The 27,230-nt window shown below is 49.3% G+C and overlaps 2 protein-coding genes across 3 annotated transcripts; both read right to left on the minus strand.

Moving 5' to 3' along the window:
* Window positions 1-367: 367 nt before the first annotated feature.
* Window positions 368-4,505, minus strand: LOC136467938 (ethylene receptor 3-like). Of its 2 annotated transcripts, none has more exons than XM_066466755.1 (4): window positions 3,688-4,505; window positions 3,347-3,529; window positions 1,439-3,248; window positions 368-1,329 (listed from the first exon to the last, which is right to left on the minus strand). In XM_066466755.1, the coding sequence occupies exons 3-4, from the start codon at window positions 3,179-3,181 to the stop codon at window positions 805-807; spliced, it is 2,268 nt and encodes a 755-aa protein (XP_066322852.1). In that variant the 5' UTR covers window positions 3,182-3,248; window positions 3,347-3,529; window positions 3,688-4,505; the 3' UTR covers window positions 368-804. The 2 variants fall into 2 exon arrangements, with proteins under 2 accessions (XP_066322852.1, XP_066322853.1); XM_066466756.1 differs by having other exon boundaries at window positions 1,439-3,251.
* Window positions 4,506-25,009: 20,504 nt separating this feature from the next.
* LOC136466267 (uncharacterized) lies at window positions 25,010-25,705 on the minus strand. Its single transcript, XM_066464667.1, has one exon. It carries the CDS (start codon window positions 25,703-25,705, stop codon window positions 25,010-25,012), a length of 696 nt encoding a protein of 231 aa, XP_066320764.1.
* Between the last annotated feature and the right edge of the window lie 1,525 nt (window positions 25,706-27,230).

Below are 27,230 nucleotides of genomic sequence, written 5' to 3' on the forward strand. Positions count from 1 at the left end.
AGTTGAAGGATCTCCCCCCCTATGTAGACCTTTGAAACGAAGGATTGGCCATACTTAAATCCCACAAAATTCTTACGAAGTGGCTTCATTCATAGAAATTTTGGAGGAAATCTGACCTGAGGTTTAACATAGAAACTTTTCTCTCTGTCTATCTTTTCTCTTCTAATTCATGTGTTTCTCCTGTGTTGTATCAAATGATGTAGGACTGCAGTTCCAATTTCTATAGGATTGCATTTAACAAACAACTCCAATACTGCGTTTTTTTCTTCTATTTCCGTGTTTTAGATATCCTACGATTCCATAGAAACCCTTGTACCGCCAGCAGGTTACCAGCAGCAATAAGGGGAATGAGTGGGTCATTCTTCCATTCCTAAAAGGTAGTGGTAAATACAATTGTCGAACTCCCTCCATTTAGATCCTACAACCAGGTTAGCTAACTTACAAAACTTCAGCCTTATTGCCACTACTGGCCATTACATACCACCACCCAAGTTTCTATGAAGGACTCTAAGGTATCAGACTCTCCTTCATTCTCAGGACGCCGCAATTCCCATCTGAAAGACTCACAATGGCACATCGTCATTTGCCATTTCACTACCATTTGCCATCCTCCAGCAATTGTGCTGCAAGACACCAGAAACCCTCGACAGCCATCGCATTCCGATGGCCTGTAAAAAAAAAATCTTCTGCAATGCTAGACAGTGGGGTCGTATTCATTGTCAGTCATGGTGGCGCCATGTTTGGCTACTTCAGAGTTCAGAGCTCTTGGCAGGCAGCAAAGGAACCCGCCAGTAGTTGTAAGTATCATGTGTTCTGAAGAATCCGCGTGAGCTCTTCTTTCACTTCCTGCAGAACAAGCGGCTTCTTCAGGACGCCGTTGATCCCTGACTGTGCGCACTTCTCCCACACGTTCTGCTCCGATGTCATGGCCATCACCAGGGGCCAGTGCGAGCTCCTGTACTGCCTGATCCTCGAGGCAGCATCCAGGGGATTAATCGTCGACATGTCAAGGTTAACCATGACGAGCTGGAATGAGGCAGAGGAAGGGCCGACCGAGTTCATGAACCCTGAGCCTGAGGGGAGCGAGGATACAGTGCAGCCTAGCCTCTCCAGGAGCTTCCGCGCCACGACTAGGTTGATCTCATCGTCGTCGATGAGAAGAACCTTCAGCCCGGCTATTTGGTTAGATGGCGATGGGTTTTGCAGATCAAATGATCCTCCGAGGCTGGAGCTCGCCAGCGATGGTTGAAGCTGGAATCTCAGGACCAGGGTCATGCTCTCTGGGAGTCCTTGCCCGTCAAGAATTGCCCAGATGTTCCCTTGCATCATCTGTTGAGAGAGAGCATCACAAGGCAAAATATTAGTGACTGAACACAAATGTCTCTAAGCTTCCTGCCTGCACAAAATGCAAAGGACACGCATACTGGTTTCAGAGTACCTGCACAAGCTTCCTGCACATGCTGAAGCTGAGCCTGAGATCAAACCCTTCGGTTCTTGGCCTCCGCAAGAACTGCGCAAGCGAACCCGACGAGTCAGCATTCTGCTGCCTCTTCACCCCAATCACAAACTTGACCGATGAGTGCCCACCGGAGTAGCTTGGCCTCCATGGATCCCACCTCTGGTCCTCCATCGGCTCATCATCAGCACGCACCCGGAACGTGACGTTCCCCGCATCGATCCGACCAATCAGATTGCCAACCATGTGCAACAAGACATGGAAAATCCGCCGCTCGTCGCCAATGACAAGGTCCGGCAGCATGTTCTCGACGTGCACCACGAAGCCAAACCCCCTGAAGTTACACAGACACCTGGCAACGCAGGCGGCATCCCTGATCATGGAGTGCAGGTGGAATGGCCACGTCTCCAGCGGAAAGCGCTCTTGGTTGGCAGTGGACATCTCCATTACATCGTTGATGAGCGTCGAGACGACGGTTGCGGTCCGCGCCATAGTATCGACAACGAGCTTCTGCTCAGACGTCACGCCCTCCTGCACCACGGACACCAGTCCCTGGATGGAGTGGATGGGCCTCCGCATTCCCTGGCTCATGACGCGCTGGAACGCGTCCCTGGCCTCGTTCGCCATGAGAGCGTCCCGTCTCGCCTGCAGCAGCTCGCGGTTCTGCTCGGCCAGCCTGTCGCGCATAGCCTGCGACTCCTCCAGCAGCGAGGCGTGTGAGAGCGCGACGGCCACCTGATCGGCGACCACCTCAACGATCTCCAGCTCGTGCGGCGCCCAGTTCCTGTCGCTGGGCGGCACCAGAACCAGCAGGGCGTAGCTCGTCTTGATCACCTCGGGCGTTCCGCCGTTGAAATCGGCGACCTTGAGCATCGGCATCCGAATCGCGGCCACGGTGCCGGTCCCCTCCTTGCCGCCGCCGCTTGCGGACCCAAGGACCGAGTCCGGCGGCAGCAGCTTGACCCCGTCGGTGCCCTTGACCTCGAGGACGTCCGCGTCGTCCGTGGCGACGACGGCCTCGCCGTCGTCGTCGCTGCCCCGGCGGAGCTCGTGGGTGAGGCACATTCCGGACTTGTCCTCGGAGGGCATCCAGACGGCGCAATTGTTGAGCGCGAGCACCCTGGAGAGCTCGATGAGCGTGGTGTAGAGCACGGTGTGGCGGTCGAGCGAGCGGCGGATCTCCTGGGTGAGCATGCGGACGTGCCAGCTGGCCTCCTCCTGGCGCTTCATGAGCACCACCTCGCGGTCGAGCTCGCGGGCCTTGATCCAGAGCAGGCTCTCGCGGACCTTGACGCGCAGCAGCTGCGGGATGAGAGTGAGCAGCGTGATGGCGGTGAGGAAGGAGACGAGCGCCGTGAGGAACTTGGCGGCGGTGAGGAGCAGCACGACCATGAACGGGTGGGACTCGTAGGTGAAGGCCGCCAGCAGGTGGGTGAGGCCGCAGAGCACGATGAAGGCGCCGAACTGGACCAGCACCCACCGGAACGGGAGCAGGTGGCGGAGGCCCGCGACGAAGTAGAGGATCTCGAGCGGGATGGAGAAGTAGGCCGCCGCGATGAGCAGGTCGCTCACCTTCTGCCACTTGAAGATGTTGTCCAGGCTCCAGAACCCGCCTGCGCCGGCGCCGCCACCGCCGCCGTCGCAGCCGCAATGCGCGTACCCCATCTCGCCGGCGGCGGGGGCGGCGGCGGCGAGCGCCAAGAGGAGGAGCCAGCGCATCCGCATGGCGATGGGGGAAGAGGAGGAATGGAGTCTCCGTCTGTCCGGTGGGTCCAGTTCAGCTGCGCCGCTGCTGCTGATGCAAACAAGGACGACCAAATTGGCAAGTTGGCGAGGAGAAACGAGAAAAAGATTGCAACTTTCGCATAGTCTAGCATTTGGGGAGCGTACCATGTGGTTAGCGCTGCCGATTTATAATGACGCTAGCGGCATTGCGGTAGCGTCCAAGAGGAAGGAAAGCGAGCAGGAGCTTAGCGCCGCCTTGGCTGGTCCGAAATGGCGGAGACTCCGGGCCGGGGAAGAAAAAGGCCACGGCTTGGGGACCTCTCCCGCACTAGCACCATCTGTATGTACCTGCAGCAGAGCAAAGCAAAGAAAGGAGAAGGATCAGATACCATTTCGACGAGAGATTTTTCAGGACTCCCAGGCGGGTGCTGTGGGTGTGGGATTCCCATTCCCTGGAAAGATGGATGGAAACCATTTTTGAATCCTCCCTGATTGAACGAACTTGCCTGGAAAAGTTCAGGACTCTGTGTGCGCCCCTCTTCAATCAGAAACGGATCGAATTGTTTCCAACTGAAAGCTGTTGTTCTGTATCAGCAGCACTAATTCAATGAATCAAATTGCAAAGAAGAAGAAAAAAGGGCGGTTGTTGTTGCGACGCTCGGGAGCAGGTGATGCTGGAGAGCAGGGGAGGGCCGCACCCAGATCTGCAGGCGGCCTGATTAGCGAGGAGAGGCAGACGGAGGAGAGCAACAAGAGCAATCAGGTGGAAACGGATGGATGGATTGGTGGACCGACCCAACCGAGCAGCAACCAACCTGGGGATGGGGATGGGGATGGATGGAGCAGGACGAAGAGGGAGGAGGAGGAGATGCTTGAGATACTTGGAGAACGGGCCAGAGGGGATGCAACTGCAGTCTGCTGCAGAGTAGAGGAAACGGGCGGGGTGAGGAGGAAGAAGACGACGAGGAGAGGAGGAGCAGCCGAGGATGGGAGGCAGAAAGCCAGAAGCTTGTAGGCGGTAGGAGCACGCACGCAGATCGCTCGTGCGTCTCTCGCTGTCGCTCGGACTCGTCGGGTCAGGCGGCTCACAGTCACAGCAGCTCGTTCCTGCGGCTGGAGTGCTGGACTCGAACACGAACAGGAGGAAGGAAGAACGAAGCACCAACCACCAAGCAAAGCAGCAGGTGGACGAGTGAGTGAGAGACTCCTCCTCCGTCCCAGCTGTCAGTGAGGGGAGGGTGACATGAGGATCACCTGGTCACAGGGGCTGCTGTTGCTTGTGCTACCCTTTCCCTAGCCACTTTTCCCCTTTTTCCTTTCCTTTGCGTTTCCTCCTCCTCCTTGGTCTTGGTTGGAATGGAACAGCAGGGGAAGAACTGCGGCCAAAATATCTTCTTGTTGTTTTTACGGCAGACGCGCACCACTAATCGTAGCGGCTAAACCGTGTTTAGGTCTCCTCAGACAAATAAAAATATAAGGAAAAAAAGAAAAAAAGATCCAAACACTTGTATCCTGCAATCCAATTATATTCGTCCTGACATTAAAAAAAAAATTATATCGACCCTAGACTATTGTTCTCTGCATCGCCTCAGCCACATTGCCAGCCGCCCTCCACCTCGTCGCCTGCCACCCCTGGATCCATGCCTCTACACCCTCGGCCCGAACCAAGGACGAGGGAGAGGTGATTTTAACTAAAACCCACCTTCACAAGGAAAAGAATAATCCTATCTAAGCTAGCTACAGAACCAAACATGATCAAGACAAGCTAGACTTTCACTGGTACAAATAAACTTGTATTATATTCTGGAGCTAGGTTTGGCTTAGTCGGGCCAGCTCTCGAAAGTGAACAAAACACGCCCACTGACAAGAGAAGAGAGGAATGGATGGACATGGGTGGGCTTGGTTCCGTTTGCTCCCCTGCAAATGGCAATGGCGATGGCATACTCTGAACCTGCAATTAGCAGCAGGCAGGGCATCAACTTCCTCTGATGCTTTGCTTTGCGTTGCGTTGCGTTGCGTCGATGGTACTCGTACGTGTACGACTCCGTGTCCGTCCGTCTTCGATTTGCCGTCCAAACAAACCCCTAAGCAAAGCAGAAGCAGGTGTGAGTGTGATGAGGCTGTGAGGCTGGGGGAGGAGAACCTGGACATGGACTTGATGCATGCATTGCATCCAGTCCAGTCCACCGTATCTGTCCTTTTCTCATCCTGCTCTCTCTCTCTCTCTACTGCTGCTGCTTTGTGTTTGTTGGGGTTCTGCTTCCGCCTGCTGGGATCTTCTGCGACCAAGGGCAAGGTAGTAAGCGTATGTACTTCTACGTACTTACATGTGTCGGAGCTGTATGTACACAATACCGTATAAAGCTTCTAGTTGTCACTCTTTTTTTCTTCTTCTCCAGGTTTGTTCAATCCACTCGCATTAACAGTTACTCCAGCAGCTAAAATTAGTACACTATTGCTGGCTTGTTTCAGCTTATTCTATCTCACATAACACTATTGAATCGTCCGAAACCATTCGAAATTTTACTGTGCAGGGCATCAGCCGAACACGTCGAAAATTAGTACAAACAGTTACTCCAGCAGCTAAAATTAGTACATGGACATCAAACATACTAGTATTTCTTATTGTTCAATATCGTTGTCGTAGCCGTTGGATCCAAAGGCCACAGGAAGCAATTTCTTGGGACCTCATTTAAGCGTGGGCAAAATACCCGATACCCATTACCCGTACCCGAATTACCCGAACCTGGACCCGAATTACCCGAACCCGAGGTACCCGATCCCAAATTCGGATAGCGATTTTGATTACCCGAAATTAGTTTGGGTAATTCGGGTAATATCCCCCGGTACCCAAACTACCCGAACTACCCAAAGATTTGTTTTTGTCTTTGTATTTATCATGTGTTGTTAGCTGAACCATTTAACTTATCACTTTATTAGAATATAATTCTCTCTATTTGAATGAGTGACTGTAATATATTATTCTCTACAAATTGCTATGAAAATTCTATACAAATTGCTGCTGAAATTATGTATAGATCGCTACTGAAATTTAGTGTAGTTGGTTGTTTTCTGTAAATTTGGGTATATCGGGTAATACCCGAACCCGAACCCGAATTATCGGGTACCCGAATTTGCGGGTAGTGTTTTTTCGGGGATAATATCGGGTAGCAATTTTCATTACTCGAATTTTAAATTACCCGAATTACCCGACCCGAAAAAATCAGGTAACCCGAACGCCCAGGCTTAACCTCATTGGGTTTTTTAAGAGTAATCTTTTTTTAATGCCAAAGATTAGGCAGGTCATTTTCGGGTAAAAAATTTACTATGAATTTGGCAAGCTAAATGTAAGAGGCTAATAAATTTTGTTAGAGTGAATCACAACAATAATTGCAACCGTGTATATTCAGGCTTGTTTGGATTCTTAGATCTAAATTTTGGCCTGACAAAGTTGAGAACAAAAGTTTGTGAAACGGTCTAAACTCGAGACATCACTTTAGACCTCCTATTTGATGCCTTAGGAGTCTAAGAGTTAAAGTGGTCTAAAGTTTAATGGCTAAACTTTGGACTACGGAATCCAAATAGGGCCTCAGGGTGCGTTTGGCCGCTTGGAACCGTTTCGTTTCTTGCTTGGAATTGCATAATTGCAGCCAAACAAAAATGTAGAGAAACTTTAAGTAGTGAATCCTGATATAAAATTGTCTTTTATATTTTAGGAGTGTATTATTGAGAACTGTTGGGATGGTCTTATTTATTTCTCCCAATAATTTTTAACGAGTTGAAAAATTCTTTGGTTTTGGAAAAAAAATTATTGAGAACTCTTGAAGATGATCTTAAGTAGTATACTTTCTCCTTCCCAAAATATTTGATCTTATACATTCAAATTTTATCTTAAATAACTGTAATTTTTACTTTCTAATATATATTTCTCTTCTCCCAATACACAATATACATTTCTCCTTGTTGACACCAGAATTTGGTTCGTCAGAAAGCCTGCTCACTTGGTCGTATTTGGCTTATAAGTCATGGCTTATCAGCCAACGACTAGTATTTTTCTCTTACACTAAACCAGCCAACAGTACTTTCGGCCATGACTTATAAGCCAAATAAGTCCAAACGAACAGGGTGAGAATCGGCTGAAGGTTATGATCTCGTCACCTCGAAGAGAAGCTCTGAGGATAAAGGTCCAAGTTATCTTAAATTATGATGTTTTCATTTTCTTTTCTTGTAATCGGTCTTGCTAGATCAGGACTCATAGTTTAGCCTTGGGTATAAATATTAAACCCCGGCTATTGTAATAGACATCTCTCATCGATCAACCAAATCAAGTACCTTTACTTTTCGGCTCAGGCCACTCCTTAGGAGTAGGAGTAGAGTAGATTTCGACGAGTTCTTTGGACAAGCAGGGCTGCATCGGATGACCTGATCTCCGGCTTGTTTGTGAGTATCTGTCATGACTTATATTGTTACTTGCAAGGCTGCAACAAACGACTGATCTCTTGCGAGTCGCGGTATAAGTTAGTTATCTATCTATATTGTTATTTGTAAGGCTGCAACAGACGACTGTTCTCTCACAAATTGCGGTATACATTAGTTATCGATTTGTATTAACTTTTACAAGGCTACAACAGACGACTGATCTCTTGTAAACGTTGGTTTAATCAAAGTTATCGATAGTGTTGAATAGTTTATTGTTTAATATATTATCACCAATTGTTCGATCTAGACTGAGATTTATTGGTCTTATTATTTTGATCTATCATATGCTAATTACTATCATAGTTGAATTCAATTCTTAACATTAGATTATGTTTTTATGACTAATCTATCTCAATCCTAATTGTACATGGCGGGTGTTTGAAGTCACGTTTGATTAAGAGATAGATTCATTGATTGTCAATATCCGGTATGATTCCGCTATCAATGTTGCATTAGTCGACTCGATCTATTGATAGTGTGTCGGATTGGACACTGTCGATTAATAGATCTATATATTAAGAAGAGCATGGCGTCAGCCACCTGCTATGTCTCTATCGGCTATTTAGTCGATGGCTTGAGCCTCCACGCGCATAACATGCTTTCACAATTCCTTTGCAATACAAGTAGGTCTATCGACCGCTGGTCTCTTATCTAGAGTCCTATTGTCAATGTTGCATCAGACGACTCGACCTGTTGGCGGTACAATCAATTGAGTCTGGTTGTTTGTAGATTTTTTGTATCCAACGGATGAGTGATCGTATGCCGTGCGACCCGATCACTGGAATCGACTGTTTTAGCCGATAGCCTGCTTTATTGAGGATGTACTGACTATTTTATATGCTTTTACTTGTTTTTGTCTTGGGTAAAAGTTAGTATGTCTCTCACATGTATGCTTACATATCTACCCTTACATCTTCCACATGTTTTCATGATCATCGGCTAAGTTAGATCTATGTAACTGAGTAAATAATAAATGCTGGTATGCTCGTTTTGTTTACATTACATCATGAACATACTGGATATCGACTTTGTAGTTGATAGCTTTATCGTGCTGGTCATTTGGCCGTATATTTGGAACTGTCTAAACAAACACCGGCATGTTCCACCTTAAATTACTAATCATTTTCTTTCCTTGTCAATTGCAGGATCAAATTGACTGGCATGCACTCGGTCATGACCATCCGGTCCGACGCCCTTCCTAAGTCCGAAGAGAGTTCAGGATCTGCTCCGTGCGGTTTCTCTCAGCTTGCTTCGTGTGTCGGCGGCACCTTGTCGCTTTCTGCCGTTGACATTCCTCTCCCAATACACAAGCACTGAGCAGCATTTGTATATGAGACATCGCACAGGCCCAGTGGGCTGGCTGTGTGTATGTCGATAGGATAGGCCCAACGAAGAAAACTTGATAGACTGAGGGGCCTGTTTAGCTGGTATTAAAGCCAACTGATAAACCGACTGAAGCTGTTTTATTGTAAAAGAAAAATACTGTACATTCTAGCTGAACAGGCCCATGTCCTACTTAGGGGGTGTTTGGATCCAGTTACTAAAATTTAGGAGGTGTGTCGGGAGGATATTGCATGGAGTGTTTAGATACTAATAAAAAAATAAATTACATAATCCATCAGCACTCCACGAGACGAATTTTTTAAGCCTACTTAATCCATCATCAGCACATGTTTACTGTAGCAAATCATTGTCAAATCATGGACTAATTAGGCTTAAAAGATTCATCTCGTAAATTAGTCGCAAACTATGCAATTAGTTTCGTAATTAGTCTATATTTCCATGCATATGTCTAAACATCCGATGAGACGACTAAATTTTAGGAGAACAACCAAACACCTTCTTTTCCGCCTCTTAGGCTCTCACCAGTCACCGTCACCAAAAAGACAAAAAGCATCTATGGACTATGGTTGTGGACTTGTGGTCCGATTACTCCATCAAACAGGAAAAACGTATCTTTTTAGCCCCCTGTGTTGTTCACAAGGTGACTTAGTATGACATGTTGCCATGTCAGCCACGATGGAGGCAACTGTACTATGTTAATCTTTTATAAAGTTCAAATAGACTTTTTCAAAAATGGAAATAAGTTTTTAAAAAATTCAAATGCTTGTTTTGAAAAATTAAGGATCCAAAAATACCAAAAATATAATTTAATCTTAGAATTTTTGTTTGAGCTCCATAGGTTTTAGATATGTTTCTAAAATCATGATTGAGTACATTACTGTGTCTAGTTTGGAATTATTTAAATCTCATATAGTTTCTTTTAGTGTTTATTTGCTAGTAGACATACTTGTTATTTTTATATAATTAGTTTAAATTGATGACTTAGACTACGTCGAAGTTGAAGTGACTTCAGCTATAAGTATCATGTAACCAGCTCGTACTTGATCCTGTTTAGTATGAACACAGAAGCACCAGAAGATGGATATGGTGGCAAACTTTTCTATTTTGGGCATGAAAGAAACAATCTAGATGCCTAATTGATGATGACTCATATGGGACCTACCAGCTAGATACAAAGGACATCGCAAAGAAACGTTGTTTGCTGCACATAATGTTTTATGTTTCTTGTTTACAGACATAAATGAATTCCGTTTGGTGGGAATTGGATTGTTAGCACAAATTTAACACATGAGAATGATGTGGAAATAAGTATACAAAATGTTACGAACAAGTTTGGTTTCTTGTGGTTGAACCCACTCGGTTTAAGTCCTAGACTCAAGACATGTACTCGTATTTTTCCGGATTTATTGTATGATATATCATATATGATGCTATTGTTTTAATTGTACACGATGTGCCCACCAATATTGAGATGTATGTGGTGACTTTATCAATCTCAAAATCCATGCTCATAGAGATGTGTGGTGCTTGCATTAATAGATTAGTGTACGTATGTGATCGAGCATGTGTGTACAAGTGAAACATGTGTTTATATTTACCAAGATCAACTATGAGGTGATTACATGTCACATGTGTTGTTATTGAAGTAACTTGAATTTCTACGTGGCTTGGTTGTCACATATACTAACTAAAACAGATAGCGAGAGCATCTACTAGAAAATAAACACCCAAAAGAAATCCATATAAGTTTCAAATAATTCCAAGCCAGCCACCATAATATAGAGCATGGTTTTATAAAAAGAATATATGAAACTCAACTAACACAATTTTTTTTAAGATTCAATCGGATTTTGTGATTTTTAATCCCATAACTTTTTTAAAAGTAATAGGATATTTTTTTGAAAATTTATTTTCATAATTTCTAGTAAAGCCCATTTGACCCCCACCATCCCCACACACACTAAACTAACAATATAATACTCCACTATCAATATAACTAGACGAACACCCCGCGTGCTGCCGTGGAAATAGCAAATGAAATTATATTTTTTATATTTACTAATATGAATAAATAAATATCATAATACTATAGGTTAATGGATGGTTTTTAGCATCTTGTGTGGACAACTAACTATATATGTTAGTAAATGATGTGGTTTACTAATATGAATAGCTTGAATGAAGACATAATGATATGTGTTAGTTGGATGTGTTAGTGGATTCTGATGTGGATAAATTGCTAGTGGGGTTTAAAAATATAAGATATATAGATATAGATATAGATACTCGCTGGTAGATGATGTGGTGCCACTTTGTCGACATAGAAAGTGACCAACACGTAAATATTTATAGTTTTGCCATATGTTGTGATCGGATGTGGCTTAGCACTCAATGACATAGGGTTTATACTGGTTCAGGCAACGTGCCCTACATCCAGTTTGAGTCGGTCAGTGACTTTATTCCTGAGTCTAGGTGCTCGAAGTTTGTTGTGGGGTTACAAACAGAAGGGAGAAAGATAGGGGGTACAAGAGGTCCGGCCGCACTCTAGTCCGAAGGGCCGAGAGTGACAGGAGCTCCGCTATGTGCTAAGTGTTTGAGCGTGTGCTCGAGGTTTAAACCTAGTGGTTCTGTTGTTGTGTGTGAGCGAACTAATCGGTCTCTAGTGTCCTCCTTGTTGGGAGAGAGCGCATCCCCTTTTATAGATGAAGGGGATGACCTTACAAGCGAGAGAGAAAGAGTACGTATGCTACTAAGTCTTGTTGCCCAAGCCGTCGGGTACAAGATGAATGTGGGCGCTCACAATATTGTTGATGCCAGACGCATATGGGAGGTTTTCACCGTGGTCATCAGGTACGGTAAATGTCGGCACCCACAACACTGTGGATGCCCAGATGCATGTGGGAGGCCTCACCACATTTGTCTGGTATGGGAATTGATGGCGCCCGTAACACTGTAGGGTAAATATCGGCGTCCTCAATACTATTGGGGTTCTGACATGCCTAGAAGGTTGCAGGGTGCCCTTCTGGCATGCCCTGTTGGTACTGTCCTGTAGATATATAGGGTATAGTCCTCGGTATTGTGGTTGACTTGAGTGCCCTGTCCTACTTGCTCCTTCTATTTCCTAGTCCTTACCGAGCGGGCGTCCCTAGTCGATTGGTCCCAGTCGGCTCCGACTGTGCTAGTCGGAGAAGAGTTGTAAGCAGGGGTTAGGTGCATCCTCAGTCGGAGGCATGGGTCAGAGTCGGATGCGGTGTTTGGCCAGGTCTTATGGTCAGAGAGGCGGGCCAAAGTCGAAAGCGAGCATTGTTCCTCCTTGGCCAGGCCTTCCGGTCAGAAAGGTGGGCCAGAGTCGGAAGCGAGCATTGTTCCTCCTTAGCAAGGCCTTACGGTCAGAGATTGGATCGCCCTTCTAGCCTATCATTTAGGTATTTGGGCTGGGCCGAGCCTTTGCTAGGAAGTCGGTCCATGAGAGACCCTGGGTTTATGAACCCGACAGGGGCCCCTGAGCCCCCGGGCAATTTGGGTAGAATCGTTTGTGGGATTTTTGTCTTTGATGGCGGGTGCGCACAAGCGCACCCACAGGTGTAGCCCCCAAGCCCTCGGGTGATTCGGGCAGAATCTCCTAGGGCATTTTGTCAGTGGGCGTGTGGGATCATGCGAGATGGAGTCATGGATCCTGGCGTTGGGCGTAGCCGAGGCAGTTTAGAGATCGAGCGAGATAGAATCATGGATCCTGGTGTCAGGTGTAGCCGAGGCAGTTTAGAGATTGGGCAAGATGGAGTCGTGGATCCTGGCGTCGGGTGCAATCGAGATAGTTTAGGGATCAAGCGAGATGGAGTCACGGATCCTAGCGTCGAGCGCAGTCGAGGCAGTTTTTAGGGGATCGGGCGAGATAGACTTATGGATCCTAGCGTCGAGCGTAGCCGAGGATTGGGTGAGTCAGAGTCATGGATCCAGGCATCGAGCGCAACAAGAGATCGGGCGAGTCAGAGTCACGGATCTAGGCGCTAGGTGTGTTGTGGGATCGGGCGAGTTGGAGTCACGGACCTAGGCGCAGCCGAGGCATTGGGCGTCTTGAGCCCCTGAGCCCCATTAGGCTTGGTAGGGGTCAGGTTGAGATTCGTGTGTTACCCCATCCGTGGTTTCTCACAATCGGAGGGGCTAAGCTAACGTTGCTTGCCTCGATGTCTCGAGTGACGTGCTCGGTGAGCTCGTTAACGGGCATGTTCGAGTGAAATCTAGGTCCGTCGTTTGTGACAGGGTTGGCATAGCCCTCATATGGCATTCCACTGCTCATTAACCCACAACCAGGTAGATGCCTGGTTTGTTCCGGAGACCAACCTAGGTGGCCCGCTGGCCTCCCCTTGATGGAGATTCTGTGGGCTTGGCTCGAGGTTAGGAGCAAACAAGAAGGTTGAGATGACCCTATCTGCTTCAGAGCAGACTAGGCAAGGGTCGCTCAGGGCTCATCTGTGTTTTCTCCCCTAGCTTTGTTTGACCCGAGGCGGCCTCGAGCCCTTTGTGGGGCCGGTCTTCGATCCCCGGTCGGTCATTGCTCATGTTTGAATAAGGCAACTGCCGCTTCATGATGCAACACAGAGCGTTGTGATGCATTTAACTGCATATGCAATGCTTCGGATATATGGGATGAATGAATGATTTGTATGAATGAATGTGAATACGTGTATGAATGTATGAATGAGAGCTGATGAATGAATGATCATATAAAGAAATAGTGGAGGTTGGTAAGTTACTTTGATGACTCGAGTGATGGGGATTGAGGAGCTCCAATCGGATATGTCTGATCGGGATCCATGCTCATCATTCATGACAGAGTCAGCATGGCCCACATGGGGCATCCCTCTGCTCCTTACCTGTCTCTCGGCATTTGCCTGAGTCGTCTGATCAATTCAGGAGGCCCATTGGTTTCTCCTTAGCGGAGATCCTGTTGTTGGGCCCTTTGAGGTCTTGCCTAGGAAGGCGGAGAGCCGCCTGTGTGTAGTTGTGCTTGGTTTCCCATGCCTGGTGTGCGGTAGTGATGGGCCATGACCAGGCCACGTCTTGTCTAACCCGGTGTTGTTCCGTCGGGCAGGGTGCGTCCCATCGGTCAGGGCACATCCCATCATATCCCATCCACATTGAATGGAGGAAGGGAGAGGGTTTTTTGCCCTCGTTGTTTTGCCTTTCCCCAAACATTGTGCCTTTTCTTAAATAGGGGAAGGGAGAGGGCTTTCATCCATTCCTTCACCTATTCCCCATCTACCACTTCTCCTCCTTCCTTTTTGCCAAGAGTGTTCGTGCCATGGTGGTTCCTAGGAAAAAAAGGGAGAGCGAGGGAGAGGAGGAAATTGGGAGCGCCATGTTGAGCTGGAGGTTGTCCGTCATGACAGGGTCGGTGTTGGCCACCTTCGCTGAGAAGGGGGTGCTACCGCCGAAGGAGGTGGCGCACTGGAGGGCTCCTATGGGGGAGGATTTCCCACATCCTTGGGCCGGTGAGGTTGTCTCCTTCCTCGCCTTCCATGAGCACGGGTTGGGATACCCCGCGCACTGGTTCCTACGTGGGCTCCTTAATGAGTAGGGCCTGGAGCTGTAGCACCTCAATCCGATTAGGGTGTTGCATATCGCTAGATTCATCACCGTGTGCGAGGCCTTCCTCAGGATGGAGCCGCACATGGACTTCTTCTAGTGGATGTTCTCTGGGCGAGCTTTGTCAGAGGGGAAGCCACTTAGGACCACATCGGTGGGAGGCTTCGCTCTATAGAAGAAACCGAGCGCGTCGGGCGCCTACCCTGCGTACACCCCCTATGACTCCAACTGGGGGTGGCATGGGGAGTGGTTCTACATCAGGAACCCGGTGGAGGCACCATTCCTGTTGTTCACCGGCAAAAGGCCGGAGAGGCAGGATAGTTGGTCATGGGGTCCCTCTAGCCGAGAGAAGAAGAAGGTGGAAATCATCGAGGAGGAGCTCGAGAAGCTGGTGAAGCAAGGCCTCAACGGGGTGCGGGTGTTTCACACCTTCTTCCGCTGGTGGGTTGCTACGCTGGCGGAGAGGACGCGGCCAATGTGGATGTATGATGGCCCGACAGACCTTGACCGCGCATCGCTAGAGGAGTTGGAGAGCGACGAAGTTTGGGGCCGTCTTGACCGGGTGCTATGACTGAAGGCCAAAGAGACCCTCGATGGAAAGCCCAGAGCTCTCAACATTTCAAAGCTATCCAAACTGGTATGTTCTCCTTTCCTTATCTCATGTCCCTTTCAATCTTGTTCCCCTATATTCTTGACTTTGTGTTGTCTGTTTTGTAGGGGCTTGGAATTTACAAGTCCTGGCTGCACCTTCTGAAGGGGCCGGAGGGCGTGGCTCGACAAGCCGCCCTGAAAGGAGGCAGCGGATGCCAAGAAGAAGAAGAGAGCTGAGGAGGCTCGATGGAAGCATGAGAAGAAGATGGAGATCACCCAATGTGTGCGGACCAGGGAAAATAGGAGTGACATCGAGTTAGAGCTCAAGTCGGAGGACCCCACAGAGGTGGGCGACGATGCGAGCTCTTCTGAGAATGAGAGGGCCTGGGAGGTCTTGACTTCGATGGTGCATCGCGAGCTTATAGCCACGTGTGCCAGCGGTGGGCATGAGGTGGAGAGGTGTGGTGATGTTCTCCTGCCAAGGAAGCACGCTGCGAGCTTAGAGGCCGTCGGAGAGCGGGAGGCAAAGCGGACGTGGTTGCCGCTCTCTTTGGAGGCATCACCGGCCTTGTCCCCGCCTGCTACGAGTGCGGTGAGGCAGGCTAGGCGGTCGGAGGAGTAGGCTTGCACCCACGCATCATCGGGGCCGACACCAGCATGCAACCCACAATGGGAGGATGCCCCGCTAGCTGCTCTAGTCGACGCACCCCGAGCTAGAGGTGGCGGTGATTTGTAGGCCAATCGGGAGCCGGCTAGATTGACTCCCCCTAGTCGAAGTGAGGGGGTATGTGTCGCATCCTATAGGAGGTCCCTGTTTGGTGGGCCCGCTGCTGGTGGGTCAAGGCTTCAGAGCCCTGTCATTTGCGTCTCGGTATGTATTCTTTGTCCCTTTCTGATCTCATAGTTGAGTTTTTAGAGTGTGACTGACTTGTTCTTTTTGACAGCAGCCAAATGCTGATGGGACAGAGCGTCGCCCCAACTTCCATATAGGAGGAGTGGAGGCCCACCTTGCAGCGTGCCATGATGAGTGGTGGGGAGAGCAGGGTGGTGGCAGCGCATCCTTCCCCTCTGGGGGCGATGCCTTGCTAGCTAGTCGCTAGTATGGCGGCAGTGGCAGAGGTGATGGTGGTGATCCTGGTGGTGGCGGTGGCTACGTTGGAGGTGACCCTTGCGGCCCCTCCACCACTGGCTATGGTGGAAGAGGGGAGGGAGACCAGGCTCCCTACCTTGCTGGGTGGAGGGCCACACAGCTCACCCTCTTGGTCAGAGATGGAGGTGTTGGGGGGAGATGTGGCCGAGCTGGAGCCAGAACATCTATCGGTGGCCCATGAAACCAAGGTGGTGGAGATCCCCTTCGACGGCAAAGCAGGTGATGAGGTGGAGCCACTAGCGCCGTCGCAGGAGCTGGTGGTGGTTTGGTCATCAGCTAGGCCTTCCAATAGGCTAGGAGCCACCGACCTGGTGTGGCCTTGCCTCATGGACCCGAGGAAGGTTTGGTTCATCCTTTGGGATGAGCAGGAGTGTCAGCTCTAGGATGTACTTTGGGGGAGAGGACTTACGATGGAGTCCGATCTCGCCCAAACCAAGGTGAAGCTAGAAGAGGCCCTAGAGCGGGTCAAGTCCATCTAGTAGGCGGTCACGGTTGACCTGTCCCATGTCATAGAGGTGAGTTTTTTGCTTTTGTCCTTGACACCTGGTCTTTCATTGGTTGCCTCAGCACGCTTGCTTCTTATTTTGCTAGGTCTGGAGGAGATGTTGAGCCATAAGTCTTGTTTCCTCTAGATGGAGCATGCTTGGGTCGCCGAGCTCAAGCACAAGCTAGAGTTTGCCTGCCTTGAGTTCCAAGATCGGGCGGCAGAGGCGACCGAGGCATGGACAATGAAGCTGCTTGTGGCAGAGCAGGCGACCGCCGCTGAGCGAGGGCTTGAGGCGGTGAAGGTCTCTAGGCAGAGACTGAGGCGGCGCTGTAGAAGTCTCTAGCGGACACCGAGATGGTGCTCCAAAGTACCCTAGAGAGCCTAGAGACAGAGCAAAAGGCCCTGGAGTCAGAGCAGAAGGCCCGATCAGAGGCCAACCAGGAAGTGCTCATGCTCCGGGGCTAGGTGCTTCGGATTGAGGAGTTGAACTCCCGGTTGCATGAGTAGGTGACTCGGTAGGAGGAGGGACTCTCCATCCTCGAGAACACCTGCCTCGATATGTACCCTTTTCTACTTTTGGTGTCTTGGTTTTTTTCTTTAGCCTCCTTCTGAGCTTGTCGTCCTTCTTCTAGAGCTGGGCGAAAAGGTGGAGTCGTTGGAGCAGGACCTAGAGATGGCTAAGGCAACGATTGGCTAGAATACGGAGGCCAAGTCCCTTGAAGAGTGATGTGCTCTCAAGAGGGAACTTGACCAGATATGCAATGTTGCCTAACTTATTGTCTTGGAGGTCTTTGGGTCAGCGCCAAGTACTAGTGTGCCCACCATCCAGCTAGCGGAGGTTTTGAACGAGGTTCAGGCCCTTATCACCGATGGGATGTTCTACGAGACGTCGGGGGTGCTGACCTCGATGGTGACGCACCATCTAGACTTGGACTTTGTCACCATCTACAGTGGGTACGTCGATGGCTAGAGCACAGAGGACATCCACTTGCTTGGGGAGAGCTTGCTGTCACACGCACAGTTGGTGGCCGAGCAAGTCTCTATGTAGTGGGTGATGGATGCCTGTCGTGCGAACGTGGCCAAAGGAGCACGCCAGGAGGATGTTGCCTAGCCTGTGGATGGAGTGGAGCTTGGGTCACAAGTGCATGTCGCCCCACCTCCAACTGAGCCGAACGTTGCCTAGCCAGAGGATGAGCAGCCCCTACCCTCACCGGTCGAGCTGGTCGTCGATGCCGCCGGGAAGCCGTAGTAGAAGTTTTTCAAAGTAGAAATCCTTAGCAAATGTAAAAGATAATGTCATGGGGGAGCCCCTTGGGTAAATGTTTTGTGTATTAAAGAATAGAATCAATTTTGTTCTTGTGATGGAATCACTTCGTTTGGAGAAGCTTGTCCTGTCCGTTTCTTATTTTTACCTTAGCATACCTCTATTTTTTATTCTTTCTTTTTTGTACCTACCCATTCGTCCCGTAGGCTACAACCTTAAGAGCCTGAGCGTGGCCCACGAGGCTCAGCTACTCGTAACCATAGGTAGAGACGAGGTGCGATTGGTCAAAATATTTAAAGCAAAGTTACGTAAGATAATTAAAGGAATGGACTACCCTTTTGTTTGGGAAAAAATGTATTTATCATATGATAGTAAAAAGAGATGTGGCATCACACCCTCGTGGAGCCCCCGAGCAACCCAGGCTAAAAGTGTTCGGGCCAGGGTGCTTTGTAGGAGCAAACGTTAAGTGAAAAGACAGTAAGACCGGATTTTTTAAGGGAAGAAACGACGTAACTATTCAATATTCCAAGTGTTGGTGAGAACATCGCTCTTGTTGTCCTTCAGTCGGTAGGCGCCTGGTCAGATCTCCTTGGTCACCGTATAGGGACCTTCAGTCGTCTAGATCCTTGTTTGCCACACCCCCTTTCTTGGCTGCTGCTTCCTTGCCATTTCCTTCCTTTGGCGCACCTGGCTGTCGTAGAAAACGCTTGAGGAGCTCACAGTCCTTATAGAGGTGTTTGATGAGGTAGGCGTGGTTGGTGCATGGGCTCTCCATGAGCTCATCGAAGTGGTCAGGCAGGCCCTACTAGGGTTGCTTGCCCATGTGATCAGCCGCAGCAACCAACGCAGGGTTGGTCGGTTAGCATTAATCCTTCTTGTTCTTTTTGCCCCTCTGCATGGAGGGGCCCTCATTCTGATCCTTGCACTTAGCCTTGCCTTTGTCCTGGCCTCTGTTGAAGACCGCTCCGACCGCCTCCTCACTGGAGATGTGGTTCATGGTGATGTCGAGCAAGTCATGGGTGGTACGGGGCTTCAGGCAACCAAGCTTGTGGATCAAGGACTCATAGGTTGTCCCAGAGAGGAATGCGCTAATAACATCGGTGTCGATGACATCAGGAAGGGAGTTGCACCGCTTCGAAAACCTATAGATGTAATTCCATAGGGACTCATTGGGCTCCTGCTGGCAGCTCTTGAGGTCCCAGGAGTTCCTAGGGTGAACATACGTCCCCTGGAAGTTTCTAACAAAGACCCTCTTGAGGTCTGCCTAGTTGCGGATGCTGTCATGTGGGACGAATTCGAGCCACGCTTGAACATGTTCCCCTACGTCGATGGGGAGGTACTAAACAATGAAATGGTCATCATCCACTCCTCCAGCTTAGCAGGTGAGCCAAAAATCTTTGAGCCATATACCAGGGTTTGTCTCTTCGGTGTACTTGGTGATGTTGGTCGGCAATCGAAAGCGCTGTGGGAACGACGCTCTCTAGATGTGATGGCTAAAGGCCCGTGGTCCTAGGCCATTTGGGCTAGGACTCCGATTGTCCGGCCGGTGACCACGCCTGGGGTGCATTTCATCGCTCCCCATGATAGTCCGACCGCCGTAGCGATGAGTGGATGGAGTGATTCATCTGGTGCGTCCCCACTCCCCTAGTTAGGAGAGAGGTCGTGAGTCGATGTCGCAATGTAGAGCTCTCCACCTGTTGAACGGCGGCGATTTCCACCAATGCTTAGAGGTTTCGATGGATCGCCTGTTCTTGGGGGTCGTTCGGTTCAGGAAGGCCACACAGAAGCATTGCCGCGGCGATGATGTTCTGTCCAGCCTGAGCGAACTATGGGGGATTGTTCCCCCATCCATGATGTTGCGCTGGACCTGGCAAGCGTGACCCCGGGCGTCGCTCGCCAGGTTACGTGCATGGGGCATAGTGTGATGTGCCAAGCGCGTTGACGCAGGTGGTGGTTGGTTCTACCACCGTTGTCATAGCTCCTCACAATGCTTTTCTACAAGCACGAGGGCCCCCGCACGAGGGTCCAAAGGGGTGTGAATCTGCAAGGACTTTGCTACCACCGACGGCTGTCCTGGAGCATCTACCATAGCGCACTCCTAGGATGGACGGTGGCTAGGTGCCACATCGTCGGTGCTGGAGCCATCACTCTCAACCTCGTCATCCAGGAGCTGATGAAAAGTGGTGGGAGCATAGCTCGCCATTCCCATGAATTTGGATGTGAGAGGGGGCGGCGCCAGCGTCCTTCGGAGCCCTTGAGCGTACACATCTGCAGGGGACGCGAGGCCGTAGGGGAACTGGTCATATGGTGTTTGCAGTGCGGACAATGCGGTCCCTCTGGATAATCGGCGGAAGATAGCAAATAGCGAGTAAATAATAGCATGTACATTACTCACAGTGGGGTTTGAGCAGAGCATTTGCTTGGAATGAAGCGTAGGCGCCTTGTCGTTGAAGTCGTCGGGTGTCCCAGAGCCGATGGAGGATGCATCTCCTCCGACGAGCGCCGGAACAAGTGCCTCCTCGTAGAGGTGCAGCATGCCGAGCCGGTCGGCGACGAAGTCCAGGCTTCCAAAGAGGAAGGCCTGGGACGGCTCAAAGATGGGAGGTCCCCACATCCCAACAAGTGGGAGTGTGGGGAACTCTAGTGAGCCAAAGCGAGTTGTATCGCTTGAGCCCGCCATGGTGGAGATGGCGGAAAGATGGACCATCCGATGACCAAAAGTGTGAACGTACGGCGTCTTCCCCATGGACGGCGCCAACTTTTGGTGCAGAAAGTGACCAACACATAAATATTTATAGTTTTGTCATACGCTGTGATCGGATGTGGCCTAGCACCCAATGACACAGGGTTTATACTGGTTTAGACAACGTGCCCTACGTCCTGTTTGAGTCGGTCGGTGACTTTATTCCTGAGCCTAGGTTCTCAAAGTTTGCTGTGGGGTTACAAACGAAAGGGAAAAGATGGGGGGTACAAGAGGTCCGGTCACACTCTGGTCTGAAGGGTCGAGAGTGACGGGAGCTCTGCTATATGCTAAGTGTTTGAGCGTGTGCTCAAGGTTTGAACCTAGTGGTTCTGTTGTTGTGTGTGAGTGAACTGATCGGTATCTAGTGTCTTCCTTGTTGGAAGAGAGCGCATCCCCTTTTATAGATAAAGGGGACAGCCTTACAAGCGAGAGAGAGAGTACGTATGCTACTAAGTCTTGTTGCCCAAGCCATCGGGTACAAGATGAATGTAGACGCCCACAATACTGTTGATGTCAGACGCATGTGGTAGGTTTTCACCGTGGCCATCAGGTACGGTAAATATCGACGTTCACAACACTATGGATGCCCAGATGCATGTGGGAGGCCTTACCGTATTTGTCTGGTATGGGAATTGATGGCGCCCGCACCACTGTAGGGTAAATATTGGCGTCCTCAATACTTTTGGGGTTCTGACATACCTGAAAGGTTGCAGGGTGCCCTTCTGGCATGTCCTATTGGTACTGTCCTACAGGTGTGCAGGGTACAGTCCTCGATATTGTGGTTGACTTGAGTGCCCTGCCTTACTTGCTCCGTCCGTTTCCTGGTCCTTACCGAGCGGGCATCCCCGGTCGGTTGGTCCCAGTCGGCTCCGACTGTGCTAGTCGGAGAAGAGCTATAAGCAGGGGTTCGGTGCATCCCCGGTTGGAGACGCAGGTCGGAGTCGGAAGCGGTGTTTGGCCAGGTCTTCCGGTCAGAGAGGCGGGCCAGAGTCAGAAGCGAGCGTTGTTCCTCCTTGGCTAGGCCTTCCGGTTAAAAAGGCGGGCCGGAGTCGGAAGCGAGCGTTGTTCCTCCTTAGCGAGGTCTTTCGGTTGGAGATTGGATCTCCCTTCTGGCATATCGTTTAGGTATTTGGGCCGGCCCAGGAATTGTGCGTCGTTCGCAACGTCATCTGTTGAGCCGAGCCTTTGCTGGGAAGCTGGTCCGTGAGGGACCCCGGGTTTATGAACCCAACACACTTACACTTAGAACGTTCGACGAGGCTCTACGTCAGACTACATAACCTTGTAACCACCCAAGGAGCAAAAACCAATTTTAGTACATGAGTAAAAACATCTGGTTTTCTAATTCGATTGGATAATTCATATCACTTTAATAGTTGGTTGAGAGGGGAGGATTTTTTTTCGGAAATCTCTCTTCTGTTTCTATATATATATTTTTGTAGAAACGGGATTAGGTTAAAATTGCTAGGATTGGAAATAGAATCGGGATATGCGGACATATCAAAACGGACAAATATAGACTGAAAGCTGGAAAATTAAATTAGGATTATGCAAGTGTTATGTGTAAAGGCACACAACAAGGGTGCACATATAATTGCATGGCATGTGTGTTAATATGTTAACATGCATAATCGATGATTAGTAGGTGTACTAACATGACATAAGGACATATAATTGTTAGTCATATGGAATTGATTGAAAATGGGATAAATCCAGGTCATCCCGGTTGAAAATGGGATCCTGCAAAAACGGGCAGGAAAACCCTCTTCCGTTTCAGTAAAAACGAACCTGATCTCGCATATACAGAAACGAGTGGAACAAAAGTTGAAAATGGGTAGGGACGACACAAGATTTTTTTTCGTCCATTTTCATCCCTAATTACATATATATGTTGGGACCTCCTTGGCATGTGACGATTTCTGATCATAGATCCATTGTATATTAGGACACCTCTAATGATTCTAAGTTACCCACTCTGTTTTAAATTATAAGTCGTTTTAACTTTTTTTTTGATATATCCATTTTACTATGTATCTAGATATAATAATATGTCTAGATACATGATAAAATGGATGAACCAAAAAAGTTAAAGTGACTTATAATTTGGAAATGAGGGAGCAGTATCGTATCAAGTAAGGAGAAAGAGGACAAAAACCTCTGAACTAGTGAGGGAGAAGAGCGCTTCTTGCGTGTCCAAATGTATGAGACATAGCTCCTCTCCGTCTCTCTCTTAATAGGAGAGATAATATATCAATAAATATCACCTTACATATAGGGCATAGCTTAAATTATGTCCCCTACATTACCTTTATTTCATATATCTGCTCCCATTTTACATATATATCCTACGGTATAATAACTTTATTTCAAGGCCATAAAAAACCTAAACTTACAACATATTTTAAATTTAAATTCAAATCCCAAACGCAAACAAAATATAGATATGAATGAGTGGCATAGTTTTCATCACAGCAATACTATTTTGATAACGCGGGGTCAGGACGTCCATCAATCCCGTCCGTCCGGACGCCTCCTTGCTAGGCCTGCGGACAGGCGGCCCAGGCAACCGCAACGGTCTGTCTCATGACACCCGTCCGGATATTTCAACCGGCCTTACTCTCCCATCGTGGATTGTTCCGCCGCCCCCACACATCTCTCATGTTCCCCTCTGCCCTCCAGGCCTCCAAGACTCCGCCCCCCCCGGTCTCTGACCCGCGCAATGAACCTACGATGGCGCCTCCCTCCTCGCGGTGTTACTCCTGCTCCGGCTCGCCTGCCCGGACTCCACCTCGTCACCGCCCGCCACCACCGAGTACGACGAGCTCCGCCTCCAGGGCTTTCCGCGTGGCCTGTTCCCAGCCAACGCACGTGCCTACATGCTCGACGCCGGCTCCGGGGACTTCGTCGTCGACCTCTGCTCCAGTTGCCGCATCGTGCTGCCCGTGGGGAGCTACCTCGCCGCCATCAACGACTGCCTCACGGGCTGCCTCAACGACCGCCGCATCTCAGGCCTCGACGACATCCGCGCCAGCGCCTTCTTCCGCTGGTGGTCCATCACGGGCACCGACGACCTCCTTTGACTCTGTGGCATCAAGCTCCACAACGACGAGCTCCATTTGTCCATGTAGCGAGGTGACATTGTGCTGAAAGCGTATGTTCCAAGCGTATGTTTCGAGTGTTTCAGTTTTTTCAGAGGTATGTTGCAAGGACTTCGTATGTATGTTGCAAAAGTAGATCGGGGGTGTTACATATGTTGCAATGGTTGTACACTTATGTTGCAAACGTTTGTTTTCAATGTTTCATCTATTTTTCAGACGTATGTTTACAAGTGTGTTTATCTGGATGTTGCATTTGTTTCACACATATGTTGCAAATATTTTATCTGGATTGCGTATATGTTGCAATGGTTTTCAAGTGTTTCATGTGTTTTTTTTTCAAGTGTTTCAGATGCATGTTTCAAACGTTTCATCCGCCTTTATACGTATGTTGCAAGTGTTGTATCTGGATATTTCAAAAGTATATCGGATATTGCATCGCTCTTCTCGCCTTCTGTTGCCTCTCCTCGGTGTCTCCTCTTCTCTATGCTAGTGGAGTTCGGGCGGCGTGGGTGGGGCGCGACTCGTTCGAGTGGCACGGAACCCGAGCGGGCGGGCGTGCGACACGAAGTAGGCGCGGAGAGCAACGAACGGCGTGGGTGGGGTGCGAGTCATTCGAGTGACACGCAACCCGAGTGAGCGGCACGGAGCAGGCGCGCCGGGAGAAGTGCCCGGACGCGGGCCTAGGGCCAGACCTCCGGGTGCTACCCTGTTTGATACTATTTGGCAAGATATGAATCTCACATATTGTTTCAGTCATAGCGGCCGGTAGGTCCATTTTTCAGCACAAACATGGAGTTTCAGTACAAGAACAATTTTCAGCACACACATATGCAGAAGAAGTTTCGCAAACAGTGACACGGATTGCGGCCAGAAGCCGCGGAGACGAACGGACGAACGGCTTGGATGCCAAAATTCTTTGGCTTGGATGCCAAAATTTAGCAACCAGAAGTGAAACACTCAAGTTTTGATGAATCGAAGGCGCATAATAACAGCCATAAAAACAAAAACTGAATCCACACAGATTATCGATCGCACTCGAGTACGTGACCTGAACCACACTCGCGCACGCAGGCACCGCACGCGGAGCTAAGCTGCTGCAGCTAGCGCGCGCCGTCGGTGTGCTCCACCAACTGGGACGACGACGCCTGCTGATGGTGGAGCCCACGGAGCATTGACCTGCGTGCCGCATAGCTCGACAGCAGGCAGAAAGCTCCCCTGGATCGTCGCCGACACTGTGGTCGTAGTGCCGCCCATGATGACTTTCCGGCGGTTGGCCAGTTCCCCGCCGCCGCAGGTGAGGGAGCACCAGGCGATGTACTTGCATGGCCGGTGTTCGACGATGACGTAGCGGCCGGACATGTAGAGCTTCATGACGTAGCAGTCATCGCCCTGCATCATGGGGTGGACCGACGACCCTAGCGGCGACGACGACGACGACGACACTGGTGGTGCGGGGGGCGCAGTTGCCATGGGAATGGCGGCATCGACGGTGGTGGAGGTGGACATGTCATCGTCGCAGATGAGGTGGCACTCGTCCCAGTAGATGGGGCAGTGGTGAATCAGCAGCGGGTCGCGCCCCGAGCAGAGGAAGCAGAAGTACATCTCGAAGTTCTCCTTGTCATCAGGGGACGTCGTCGCCGAGCTGTTGGTAAACGTCGTCGTGTTCACGTCGCCATGTTCCACCGGGATGGATATGGATGTTGCGGCGGAGACCGTGACGGCGAGGAGAAGGGTGAGGAGGAAGGCATGGAGTAGGAGTGTGGAAGCTGTCGGAAGAGACATGCCAGGCAGAGCAGAAGATGGCTAGCTTGGTGTTGGTGGTGTGAAGCTACATGCATGGTGAAGTATTTATGTTTCCAAAAAATGGGCATTTTGGCAAACATTGTTTTACAAATTTACCTTAGCTACCTCTGGGTCGTCATCAAGGACATGCAAGCAAACAATATATGATTCTCCTAACTAGCAACGTACACATGCCAATACTTGTGTGTGTTCAAAATTTAGTGAAATTCTGTAAAATTTAAATAATACTCATCAAGAACACGCCGACCTAAATAACATGTACACGATACATGATTCTCCTAACTGGCAACATAGGCATGCCAGTACTTGTGTGTTTAAATTTTGTGACAGTGGAAATATTAAATACTCATAAAAACACACGTTCATCTAATTAAAGAACATGTAAACAATGCATGATTCGCCTAATTAGCTGGGGTCGAAAGTCATGTCCGAGTGCTTTGTTCCAGTGTTGTTAGCGTCTGCGGATGTCAATATCCTTCTTGAAGCCATTTTTGGAGCACTTATGCAGCCCTCCTCCTGCCACTCTAGCCGGAGTCGTTCCTTCCGGGTGTGCCTGTGTGTGCTTCAAACTTCTCTTCGCGTTGGTCTGTCTAACCTCCTTGGTGTTGTCGTTGTCGTTTGTTTCTCCGTAGTGGATACTTTGCCGCTGTCGCTCTACTTTGACGGATGCTCTGCTGTCATCGCTGCTTGGGTGGATACTTTGCCGCCGATGTCGCTTCGGGCTCCCCCTCATCCGGTTGCCGTTGAGTGCGTGATGGCATACCCTCTCGCGGATACTTCACCGCCATGCTGACTCTGGTGGATGCTTTGCCACCGTCGTCTCATCTCTTCTCGGTGGATGCTTTGCCACCACGGCCTCATCTTCTCGGTTGGCAAGCTTGTGTTGATGTTTTTTTTTCCGGTGCAGGTTCAGTTGGTTAGGTCTGTGTTGGAGGGTCTCTCCCTACCGCCTTTCTTTCTATTTTGTTGTGTTGTCGTGGGCTGTGGTTCGTCAACGGCAAGTTGCCGCTTGACGTTCAGCTAGCCGTTTTGTAAACTTTATCTTCTCCTTAATGAAATACGTGCCAAGCACGTTTTAAAAAAAAGCACTTGTGTTCAAATTTTGTGAAACTAGCCTGTACCCGCGCACTGCCGCGGGCGCAAGCAAGAATAGGAATTTGCATTAATAGTATATCATTCCTTGCATGAGTCCAATTGTCGATTAAGATATAAAAGGATGATAAAACCTTCACGGTACATGTTTGTTCTGAGCATTTAGAGAAGAAACGTCGGAAATTGAACAACTCCTAATAAAACCCAAAGTTTCGTTACAGCACATAAATATCAGCGAAGCAATATTAGTCTTGAAATGTTATCTTGTATAGATGATTGGCCGGCACGCACTTAGCTATCGTTTCTTCAAGGAGCATTTGAAGTAGCATATTAGGAAGGAAAATACAACTAAATAAATTGTCATCTCCTTGAACTGGTTAGCCGCCAATTCTTTGGTTTGGATGTCAAGATT

Source organism: Miscanthus floridulus, chromosome 7, assembly GCF_019320115.1.
Source record: "Miscanthus floridulus cultivar M001 chromosome 7, ASM1932011v1, whole genome shotgun sequence".
In the NCBI taxonomy this organism is placed as follows: Eukaryota; Viridiplantae; Streptophyta; class Magnoliopsida; order Poales; family Poaceae; genus Miscanthus; species Miscanthus floridulus.